Genomic DNA, 12,561 nt, shown 5'->3' on the forward strand with positions numbered 1-12,561 from the left:
ATCACATGGCTTTGTTGCAGGACGCTAACTAAATCAGCTGACTGTTTCGCGCGGAACTCGATTCGCGGGAAGCTAGCTATCCTACCGATACATTTAATTTACGTAGGCTACACGTACACACATTGCTTTTTATTTGACTCCACTACTAACTCCATATCCAAGCTGAATCGAAGCTGCCAAACGCTGGGTCTTTTGCTCTTCTAATAAACGTGAGTATTACGAAATTCTAGATTCTAGAACAAGATTTAATCCACTACTTTACCGAATTGGTGTGATTAGGGAGTTATACTTGTAATGTTAGGGCCTACACTGTCTGTACACTACAAGTACACAAACAAACAGGCTAGGCCCTATGTACTATTGCAGTGACTGTGCTGCGCAGTTATAATTTGAATATTAATACAACTTAATCTGGGCCTACACTAATTTACAAGTTAGGCTACAATACATGTTTCGATGCCCCTATTATTATTTGGCGCTGCAAAATGCTTGACTTGATCAACACTGTCAATTTAACATCAACATGTTGTAGGGTTTATGGTCTAGAATCTAGATCTAGGTCTAGATAGTAGACCTAACTTGTGTTAGCTAGTTCTATTGTTGAAAATGGTTATGAGAAAATCAGCAGTAAATCTAGGGGCGCTGGTCTGAGAATGCATAAACGAGGATTGTCTTCATAAATGCTGACGGATCATCCACATTTTCGCAGTTGTTTCATATTTCTGATCCGCGCATTGGCGATGCGTAAAACTAATTCCGCAATGATTTTTTGATGCATTTTAGAATCTACATTAACTTTGTAAAGAGACTTAGATCTAGGGCCTAATAGTTTAGACTCATCAGCTATAGGCCTAGTCTATATCCTCGGGAAGGCGGACAACCCATGAAAGTAGACGGTGAACTGGGGTTATTTTCTTACAAGGAATCCGTTTTTCGCATCGCCAGCGCGTGGTAGATCTAAACAGAAACCTGTAGAGACCCGATGAAAAAAACGTCCGCGAAAATTTGGACGATGCTTATTTTTAATGACCCATTTTATCTGTGTATAGGTCTACAAGGATATCCTTGTTTATGCGGACGATCCTCATTCTCGGAACAGCACTACTACTTATAAGTGATAGCTCTACTAGGATATCATATCTAGATGTGTGTAGGATTGAACTGAGACAAACACCAAAGCTGTAACCTATAAGTTCCTTGAGCTCCAGTGAAAATGTTAATATTAATAATAAGTGATAATAAGACAGTCCTCTGACAATACCCTTTATGATTGCAGTAAGCTTCCACCATACCATCATGCCTGTTGAAACTCGAAGAGGCCGCCAATCCACTCTGGCATTCCCTTCAAGAAAGACCCAAACACCAAGCAGGACTCTACTTACTCTTAAAGGGGAAGAGAAGAACCTTGCTGGACTAAAGAAAGACCACTGCAGAAGTAAAAGTCTTTCTTCGCTTTCTTCAAGATTAATACCTGTGAATAGGGAACCAAGCTTTACATCATTAGCAGGTAGACTGGATGGAATTCTCTCACCTAGAAAGAGGAGTAAGTATATCATTGAGACTGTCTTTTTGATATTTCTTAATATTCAGTAATAAACATTTTGTACTAACAGTAAAATGATATTTCTTCTTTATCACAGGTTTTGAAAGGGTATTCATCTGAACTCATAGTCAGGAACATGAACATGTATTGAGAGTTGTGCAAACTCTTGGTTATTGTTTGCTTGAAAAGGAGGTTTTGAAAGTTAATTCTATAAAACCTAGATTACCGGTACTCATTTGTTAACTTGTACATTAACTATGCATTTTCTCTCTCAATATTTTCAGTTGTAGCTGCTAAGGAATCCCCTGTAGGGAGTATCAGGTCACCGTCAAAGTCTCCCAGGAAAAGATCACATACAGGTATGATACCATGAGGGTCAGGGGTCGCATTCTAAAACCATTTGATGTTTTTTATATAAGTGAAAGTGTTTCAATTCATGTAATATAGATCTATTAGTGAAAGAAAATTGAATTTTTTCCTACCAGTTACCCATTCGTTAACAGGTATGTGAGTGGAGAGTGGGGAATGTGGATCACTTGTCTTGCCAAAGGATGCAAGTGCATAGGACAGTGACTTCCACAAGACCACATTACCCCCACCCCCATATAAGCTCTTGTTATTTATTCATAATCATTATTTATATGTTTATGATGACAACTGATTCTTATCTTTTTATTCAGAACATTACAATGATGAAAACCAGCATCCAGAGCCGTGCAGTCCAACAAAAGTCAAGAGATCTATACTAGATGATTTATCTTCTCCAACGAAGTCACCTTCAAAAAGACCAGAATCCTTTGTGACCCCTGCCAGGAAACTCACCATCACTAGACCAGATGGTAAGGTCTTAAACAATCTGTGTGGGAATATTCAATCTTCCCATCCACTTCTCCCTTCATCACCTCCAACTTCCTCTCTCTTTAACTTTCACATTGCAATATTTTCATCTGTTCCTTTTCTGATAGTGGTCAGACATGTGTGCAAAAATCATTTATTTTTCAATGCAATACTGTTTTGTACCTCTTAGGGTGCGTTTAAGCTTAAATTTTGAAGGCCGAATGAGCGATTTGTAACGCTCATCGTAAACGCTCATCGTAATCACAGTTCCACGGTGTACTGTTTATGCTCACTTCTCTGGCTCCTCCAGGCAATTCTCCCTGGGTGGCCTTAATTGGCCTTGCAGCTGGATGTGCAACCTTGAAATGCGCATATGCTATGTAGACCATGGTCCATGTGTAGACCCACTAGAGGTCAGTGCGTTGACCCCATTTAAACGCGTTTACAAATTGTAAACGCATCTTTTTGTGAGTTTACGATCGGTGATCGTGATCACCGTTTTTCAGTGATTCTACAAAAGTGAGAAAGGACGCAACCGTGTTTTAAACTAAATGCGTAACAGATGCCTGATTCTGGCCAGAAAAAGTTAAGCATAAACACGCCCTTAGTCTTCAAAGGAATGATTCCAATGACTTCTCAGTTTTATTGTTCATGGTTTATATGTAGCAGTCTGTGGTATGCAATTTGTGTTCGCACTGCTTTTTTAACAATAACCATGCAACCGTTTCATTACATGCAGTAGTTCATCAGCGGGGAAAAGAAGCCTCCATAAATCTGAGGCACGTTTTAAGGACCTGCCAAATTTTCTTATCACTTTTGTTAAATGGGATATGTATTGATATTTCAGATGAATGTTACAGCTCAGCAAAGAAAGCACTTCACACATCCCTCCCCGAGCGTCTCCTATGCCGAGAGAAAGAGACTCAAACCATTCAATCATTCCTCAAGAATCATCTAGAGGCCAGGAAACCAGGAAGTCTTTATATCTCTGGTGCTCCTGGAACCGGGAAGACAGCTTGCCTCAAACAGATCTTACAACAACAAAAGGTATTTAGCATTCTACTTACCTACCTAGTAACTTGGTCAAGTAATTATGCCATGTTACGAAGTAGCCGGAGGCATTATTTTTCTTCTTGTTCCAGAGAGTTCGTAACAAACATATGCTTTTATTCTGTGTCACTCCATGCTGTAATTTTAAACAGGATGACATTGTACTAAGATGCTTTGATGTTCACACTAATTTAATTTTTTTTGTTAATTACAGAGTTCCAGAAGAAACACTCAGCATATATTTGTGAACTGCATGCTGGTCAGACAGAGTCAAGGAATATATAACACAGTCTTGAAAGAAGTAAAACAGGATGTATCAACAGACAAGCTATCTGCCAAGATGGCCGCCAAGGCTCTTCAGAAGGCATTCGCATCAAATGGACCCACTGTGTAAGTAAAATGCTTCTTCAGGAATTGTTGTTAAAATATATTTTATGGGTATACTACTTATATATTTATCTTTTTCTTTTTGGGGTGTTGTATTGTACTCTGTCACATATAACCAACCACATAAACAGTTCCCAAAGTGTTAATAAATGTTGCATGAATGGTAAAAACTCTGCGATCCCTGATCTGTTTGCCTCACAAACATTTCATACTTGATATATATACATCTGTGTAGTAGCTTGTAATATAGTATCTCTCCTCTCTTCCATAGATTGTTGGTGTTGGATGAGATAGATCACTTAGACTCCAAAGGCCAGGAGGTTCTTTACACCATGTTTGAGTGGCCAAGTCTTCCCAAGTCTAGATTGGTGCTCGTAGGTAAGATCACAGTTTGCCTGTCTGACCACCATCAAGGTGACCTCCACATGAAGCCACTTTCAGAGAAGTCAAGGTTTAACAGGAATTGGAATCAACATCCCATCTATGTGCTCTTTATAACAATTTATTAGATTTTAAGTCTGGGAATGAATATGCAATGTTGGAATTACTTGCAAGAAAGAAGGCACAAGAGTTTCCTGAAAGGAGTCTTGAATTCCAATTTGAATGTGCCCTTACTTTCAATTCATTGTAGGCTTTCATCTTTGTTGTAAGTTGCTTAGGGAAAACAATGTTGTGTGTTCAATCTTGATCAGCGCTCATGACCCTTTGTTTGCAAATCACTGGATTAAGAAAGTAATCCCAGATTACAGGAATTCTATAGTTGTACCCTAGGGTAAGGGTTTATTGAGTGTTAATACAATAGTGTGAAAGACAGTAGATGGGCCACTACTCTTAGTAGCCAATAAAGATATACACATAGCTTTCATTAGGCTATCATGTTGTCTACATTTTATCCTCCACTGACTGTTGTCTCTTATAGATACATATATTTAGGCTTTCAGTTGACTGTATTTATACATTACCGGTACTTGTATTCTTTCTTTTGTATGGTAGATGCTGTATAAATCAATACTCTCAACAGAGCATGTAAAGTACACATTCCTATCTATCCCTGCAGCATAGCTATTTGAAATAAGCTTATCATGCAATCATATTTGATCCTTTATAATGTCAAAACAAAAACAAATTGTGTTTCTTCATAGTTCCAGCAAAAGTAGCACGATTCTATAAGTTCACCTTTCCAAATTGTGAAGCTTGTATTGATGAGACTATTAAACCTGTGTGTTGATTGATGTGTCTAACAGGTGTGGCCAATTCACTGGATCTCACTGATAGAATCCTACCTAGGCTACAATCCAGACCCAAATGTAGACCAGAGCTACTTCACTTTGCTCCTTACACCAGGACTCAGATCTCAACCATCTTACAGGACAGACTCAAAGAGGTAATATCAAGAATCAGCGTCATAATAATAATAATATTCAGTTCTTGTATAGCGCATAATACGTTATGAAATAACATCTCTATGCGCTTCCAAAGAGCTTTGGAAATTATTACCCTAGCTTTAGCTCTACCAGTCAATATCAGCGCACATTACATTTCAAGGAATAATCCTACCAGTTACCCATTTATCTCACCTGGGTTGAGTGTGGCAAATGTAGATTAATGTCTTGCCAAAGGACATTAGTCATAGAATCTTGTGGATTGAACCAATGTTGGGAAGTTGCTGTCACTAAATGTGTGACTGATGCAATTACTGGTAATTTGTTTTTCTACAGGTGCATGTTATGTGGATGTCAGTCTGAAGCAATGTGTATGATGTACATTGTAAAACTATATTTTGTAATGCCAATGTTAGAAATGTTCTGTTTTCAGGAAAATCTTTACTAAGTATATCCCATTATACAGAAACCAGTACTTTCTTGTAATGGTTGAAGGCTTCCATGGTAAAGATAGATGTGAGAGTGATGAGGTGGCTCTGATAAGGACCACTCATGATCAACGTTTCAATAGGTTGTACCACGGGTTGTACCTATCGTCTTCAGGATGAGTGTCATTTCTTTTGAGCTTTCGGGCAGTTCACATCCTAAAAAAGATCCATTGATGCGAAATAGTTGGATTTCATGGGATACGTTGCCATGTAGAAACTTCTGTAACAAACAATTTAATCCTCAATAATATTTGATTTGTTTTCCTTCAATGAATCAGTCTTAGATAGTATGACTGATTATTCACATGTTCAAGGTTTATTCGATCTCCTGCAATGGGTTAATCTTGGTCAAACTTTCATACCCATGTGTTGGCTCAGTCAGTAGAGCGTCCGCCTCACAACCGGGAGGTCGTGGGTTCGAACCCCGGCCGTGTCATACCAAAAGACGTTAAAAGACGGGAGTTGCTGCTACCTTGTTTGGCGTTCAACAATAAGGGATAGAGCAACGTCGATCTGGTGCTGCTCAGTGGCTGCCAGGCTCACGATCAATTGGGCAAAAAGAATTTCCATTTTCGGTTTAACTTAATAATATTTGGAGTGGATTTTAAAAGATTATTATTATTATTATTATTATTATTCTCATTTCTCAGAGCACTGTTGATGGGACTGCTGTAGTTGATCCCATGGCTGTTCAGCTGTGTGCAAGGAAAGTAGCAGCAGTAGCAGGAGACGTCAGGAAAGCCCTCGATGTTTGCAGGTAGGTCGGACTAAAGACAATTTATAAACAAGACATTGTCATCATAATATTTCATTCTCTTGACCAATTTAAGTCCTTGTTGAAAATACACCTTTTTAATTCATGAATGCTATTCTGCAGTTGTGAGTCGGTCAAAGGAGGTGCACACCGTCTTTTTTCTTGTTTCTTCGATCTCATGTTTGATCCTATGTTTGACCTTATGTATGTTTGATCTCACTCTTATTTTTATTATTATATATGCATGATTTATTGAATAAAGAACAGATGTATAAGTTGTGTGTTTATTATAAGTTTTGGTACATAATTTTTTAGTCAGACTATAGTGCGCTTAGAGACACCTGTATTAAGTGCCTAATAAATATTGTGTATTATTATTATTATCTTATTACAAGTGGATCTTAGTGTATGCAGACACAAACAAATTTTGGTCATACAAGTTTTAAAATCGGGTACTCTTAAAGTACCTTGTATTCCAGTTACCAGTAAGATGTGTCGCCACTATAATATGTATTTGGAATGAATTTGTTGACCTTGTATGTACTAACATTTTAACTAATTTTCTTGTTTATTTTATCAATCAGGAGAGCAGTTGAGATTGTTCAAGCAGACGTCAGAAGGCAGTCAGTATTGAAACCATCAGGAGGTAAGTTTGAACAAACTCTAGAAATACTGTGAAACATCCAAACTTTGCAACATACTTTAGTGGAATCACATGTGCAATGTTCTTAGGTCATGATAGTTTTCACCATGCACAGGTGCTTAACCTGTTGAACACTTAAGCCAGAGATATAATCCTGGCTAGAGTCCATGTAAAATGTGCCATAATCTCATTGTATACAGCAGGTCAATGCTAGGACTAACTAAGTGTCTGCAGCATTTAATTCATCCTAAATGCTGAGAATGATGATTGACAAGTAGTCTCCTTCCATTTCAGGTTCCCCAAGGAAGGCCCTACTATCACCCATCAAATCCTCTCCCAGGAAATCACCCAAGAAAGGTTCTCCGTCCAAACCCCTGAAGAAGGTCTCCCTCCTCCAGGTATCCAACGTTATCAATGAGGTCTACGGGTCAGGGGTCATGACCTCAGCAGGGGGCAAAGGTCAAAGCTTTCCAATGCAACAGAAGCTGGTCATTTGTACAGTTCTTCTGATGGTCAAAGAAGGCAAGAGTCGAGAGGTCACTTTGGGAAAGGTTGGTTTATATTTATACTTTACCAGTACTTTTTACATGAAATATTAATGAATTTGTTTTGTATTTCATAGTTCATCAGTAAGGATATAGAGATGGAATAGATGGTGTATGCATAGATGGTTGCCATAAGGCCTAAAAAAAAAAGATGTCGTATTGCCCTTTGCGACCGACCCAAAAATCTTTAAATCTATGTTTGGCTTTATCTATAGACAACAGGTGGTTTAGATTTGTGTAATACCTAGAAGTATTTCCTCTACACTTTGGTCGCCTTATAATTGATGAACATGTCTTCATTTTGGGTTGTTCATGAATTCCTTAACTGGTATTCTTCCATGTATAAAGTACTGAATAATGAAAACTGTCAAAAGATGTTCATTGCTGAATTAAAATTTTGCCTGAAAACCATTTTTGTAAGGGGGAAGGGGGGGGGGGTATTTATTTAAATCCAAAACCTGCTCATAAACTTCAAATTATTGTTTATGCATGACTATTTATTTAATTGCTTTCCCCTCGTTGGAAGTGCATGTACTTTATTTCTTTTTGTGCCTATGTAATCAAACATCAGTTAATCTGTCAGCCTAATTTAAAGTAAACTATTTTACTCTCTATAGGTCCATGACACATACTGCAAGATCTGTGCTAGTCGTAAGGTTGCACCCGTTGACCAATCAGAGTTCCTGTCTCTATGCCAGCTGATCGAGACGAGAGGGGTCCTTGCTCTCAAGAAATCCAAGGATGCAAGACAGATTAAAGTAGGTCACTCTTTTACCCTCTTCTGCTCAACCTTTTTTCTATTATGCTGTTTCACCTGGAGATGCAGATCCTATCAGATTGCCTATAAATTTTACTTATTTTTACAAATTTGCTTGAATTTTGATGAAATAGGCTGGTTAAAATAGGGTTAAAGCAGTTAGTTTTTTAGACGTCGATTGTTGGATACCATGTTGGAACACATGTTTAGTATGAAACCATAAAGACTCCATAATGCAGTTTAAATTAAACTTTAGGCATGGAAAGTAATATTCTCAACCAATTATTGTCGGCTGTTTGAGGCATTTGTTCATGTCATTAATGCTACTTTTGGGTATCATGATCATCCTTCAAACTTTGCATGTAGCATATACATGTGAATACTTGAGTAATAAATATCCATCACTGCCCATAGCATCACTACTCAGTGAGGATGTGGAACAATTGACTTGCTTCCATCCGAAGACGTAAAGAGTGTCCTCTATTGTTGGATGTTGTCTGCTAGTTTGCCCATATTACTGAGGTTTTCTCACTTTGCTGTTGATTGATTTAAAGGGTCAGCCACGTGTAGGAAACATTGTGAAGGTCTTCTATGCTATGAAATCTTTTCTTGACAATGTTAAACTGTGTAGGAAATTGGCATGAAGTATGACATGTTTGAATTTCTTACAGTAATGTTTGTCAATTAAAAAAAAAAAAAATAGTTTATTGAAATGATTAACAGTGCACTGTCAAAAATGAAGAACTAAAATGTTAGAATATTCTCAAATGGACACAAATAATCCCAAAATGTGAAATATCATTTTGTTGATGAATGTGTAATCTATTTGTTTTGTTTTTGATATTTTTCTTCTAGATGTGCATGAAGATGAATGAGAAAGAGGTTGAATTTGCTCTTCAAGATAAGACCCTAATGTCAGCCATCTTGGAAGCTGGATTGCCTAGCAACAAGGACAAGAAGGGCAAGAAATTATGATGTCAAGCTTAAAACTCCTGATGATTATAGATAATACACATTAAGTGCTATCTGCGATTTTGTTAATTTATTTTTATTTTTTAATTCCATTGTCATTGTATTCTTTATATTTTTATAATTTTTAGCTATATATTATTTTAAATAGAATTGCACAGGATTTTGTAGATAGAACAATATTAAAATAGTGAATGGAGTTCAGTCATCATTGTACCATTGAACCCAGGCTTAATGTTGGTGAAATAAATGAACCAGAAAACTCATGGGCCCGTTGCATAAGACTTACCATTGGTGGTAACTTTGCCATTAATGGTAAATTCCATGGAAACCTTGATTTGATTGCCAGTTGAGTGATGTTGCCACGGTAGTTAATATTGATGGCAAAGTTACCATCAGAGAATTTTTTTCTACAATGGGGCCATGGTTATCCCTTCTCATGTGTTCATAAAATTTTGTTCCCTTATGCATATTTTATAATATTGTAAGTGAAAATATATTGTGCAAATACATTTTTAAATGGTTTAACATGTTTGTTTTATACTTCCATTTTTTAATTGAGGTAGAAAAAAATAGCCATGATTATGTACCCCTTATGTCACATTCCCAATTTGTAGCACCTCATATCGCATTTACTGATTTATGTATTGAAATTTAAGCCCTCCCCCTCCCCAAATAAGAGAATGATAATAATATAGAATAATCAATTCCTATCTTATTCGGCCTAAAAATATTTTTCTCTGAAAGTTTAACTGACCCATTTCTTGACAGCAAAACAAAATCGCTTTTACAGTGCTTTACCCAGAGGTGAAAAGCAGCTGTTGTCTGTGCTAGTAATATATGTGCACATTTGTATAAAATTGGTTTAATGTAACTTAGTTTCACTTCAAGGAACCTCGAGGAATCCCTGATGTAGAGAAGGTTCAAGTGTTTCTCATGATCTATTAGATACTGTAACAATGGTTTTATTACACATGCAATTAATGATCAGGGCATGAAGTGCTCTTGGTCACAGTTTTAGACTTTAATCAATTGAGAGGATCCTTGTTATAACAACTGCTCTAGGAAATGAATTTTATGTTTTTATTTTGAATTGTTTTTTATATGAGGGTCAAACAAAAATAATAATTGAAATTAAAAAAAATTGAAATAAAAAAATGTGGGACAGGAAAATTACTTTGTTATATTTAAAAGTTGTTATATCAGTACTCTTAGCTATGAGGTTCTACTCTATGATTCCTCTTCTTGGGTTGTTGGGGATTCTGAATGTGAAAGATTTCTGATTGTCAAAATATTTTGTTCTTCCTCAAACTAACATTGTTCATTTTTTTTTTAAATACTAATGTACCAAGTGGATACCTAGCAATAGACAATGGTGATGTAATTATATATTTATTCTAGTAGGAGTGTCAGTTCCTATCCATCTATCTATCAAGGTATTTTGTCCCAGCTTGGCAATAATAGTTTTAATTGTTTGTATTGAATTGGTAGACCTAGCACAGTAAAATACAAGTGTTGCAATAATAACATACATGGTTAGCATGGTCAAATCTTAAAATCCATTTTGAACTGATATAACAATGATTACACTGCAGAAGAAGTAGATCTGATGTCTTCAAAATTGTCGAAAAATCTAAGATGGAATGAGGTATTTCAACATGTTTTGTAGTGGAAATGACTGATATGTGAATGGAAATGATTGCAATAATAGCATGTTTTTATCCCTGGATTAAGAAGTTTGATTTAGAAGTCTTCAGAATGGTTCTAGTGAAATATCATTTTGGAAGTCTCTGGTAATTCTATGAATTTGTATGATTAATTATTGTGATGAATTTGATACTTCCCTACCACACTACCAGCATTTGGAACATGTATTTAGGGACTGGGTGGGGACTTCTAAACATTTACCTTCAGTGCGTATATAACAATTTAGTGTGGAGATTTAGATGATTTTAGTTAATTTCAGAGGCTCAAAGGAGTCCCTTTTAAAATTCAAATACGAGGTGATTATGAAGGTTACCATCTAAGAGATGTACCAAAATGTAATGGCATGTACCCAACAGTATTCCTACACATCAAATGTATTTTTTTCTCACCTTTAATTTTTAACATTTGAGTAATTACTGTATTTTTATCTGATTTTACAGCAATTTGCCATGCATCATTATATGAATTGTAATTTTGGATGTTATTTTGATACCTTTTTAAGTAATTAACAAGTTTTAATATGAATTTTTATATGTCAACATGTTTTGTAAATAATTGGTCTTTTACTGACCTGGATTGTTGCCTTTTGTGTGAAATAAAACTGTTGGGCAATTCTAATAGTTTGGAATTTGTATTCAGTGTCATATACATTAAAATTAAGAAACTGAAAAAAACAAAATTGAAATGAATGTTTGTTATGAAAAGTTTATGCTTCAGTAATAATAAAGTAGGACTTTTATATTGATGAAATAAAAATACAAAATATTACTGTAGAATATATGTCAATTAACATACAGTCTACACTAACTGTATAATTTCTTTATCATAAAGTAATATTTATTAGCAACAACAAAAGACAAATAATGTTTAGGGACTTTGAAAGCAAGATGCCTGTTTTACACACAAAATCATTGTTCTACTGTCGCGTTATTCCCTCTCGAAAACACCCCACAATTCAATTCAACCACAGAGGAATACTCTTAAATGTCAATACACCCGCCATGTTCATCTAACAGATAACTTTAAATGTCAAGTGACAACAAATTACATTAGTTGCTTATCAGCCTATTCATGTCTCTCTCTCCCTCCCTCCCCTCTCTCTCTCCCTCCCCTCTCTCTATCTACCTCTCCCTCTCTCTCTTTCACTCTCTCTTTCTTACCTTCCTCTGTTTCTCTCACTCTGTGTGTCTCTTTCTCCTTTCTTTCGCTCTCTCTCCATCTCGCTCTCTCCCATTCCCCTTCTATCTATCGTTCACTTTCCCTGTCACCCCTTCTCTCCCTTTCTTCTTTTTATCTACACGTTATCCCCTTTTCTATCGCTATTTTCTACACTGTCGCTTCCCATTCTTCCTCTCGTCTTCACCCATTGTACCTTGAGATGTTCTCTCTGCTCGACTGAACTTACCAGGTTGGTTTCCATGACAAATTCGATGATTTGAAGACACCTAGATGAAAACGGGCATAAACAAATTCACAAAATTAATCATTTTGAGAGGAAA

General features: G+C 36.4%; 1 protein-coding gene across 1 annotated transcript; it reads left to right on the forward strand.

The window, feature by feature from the left end:
- Positions 1-11,736, forward strand: LOC115928963 (cell division control protein 6 homolog). Its single transcript, XM_030996996.1, has 13 exons — positions 1-209; positions 1,277-1,543; positions 1,828-1,902; positions 2,224-2,382; positions 3,228-3,427; positions 3,645-3,820; positions 4,089-4,195; positions 5,062-5,201; positions 6,338-6,444; positions 7,026-7,087; positions 7,379-7,635; positions 8,247-8,387; positions 9,242-11,736. The coding sequence occupies exons 2-13, from the start codon at positions 1,297-1,299 to the stop codon at positions 9,359-9,361; spliced, it is 1,791 nt and encodes a 596-aa protein (XP_030852856.1). The 5' UTR covers positions 1-209; positions 1,277-1,296; the 3' UTR covers positions 9,362-11,736.
- The last annotated feature ends 825 nt before the right edge of the window (positions 11,737-12,561 follow it).

The sequence above is a fragment of the Strongylocentrotus purpuratus genome, unplaced genomic scaffold (genome assembly GCF_000002235.5).
Source record: "Strongylocentrotus purpuratus isolate Spur 01 unplaced genomic scaffold, Spur_5.0 spur5_contig_857, whole genome shotgun sequence".
In the NCBI taxonomy this organism is placed as follows: domain Eukaryota; kingdom Metazoa; phylum Echinodermata; class Echinoidea; order Camarodonta; family Strongylocentrotidae; genus Strongylocentrotus; species Strongylocentrotus purpuratus.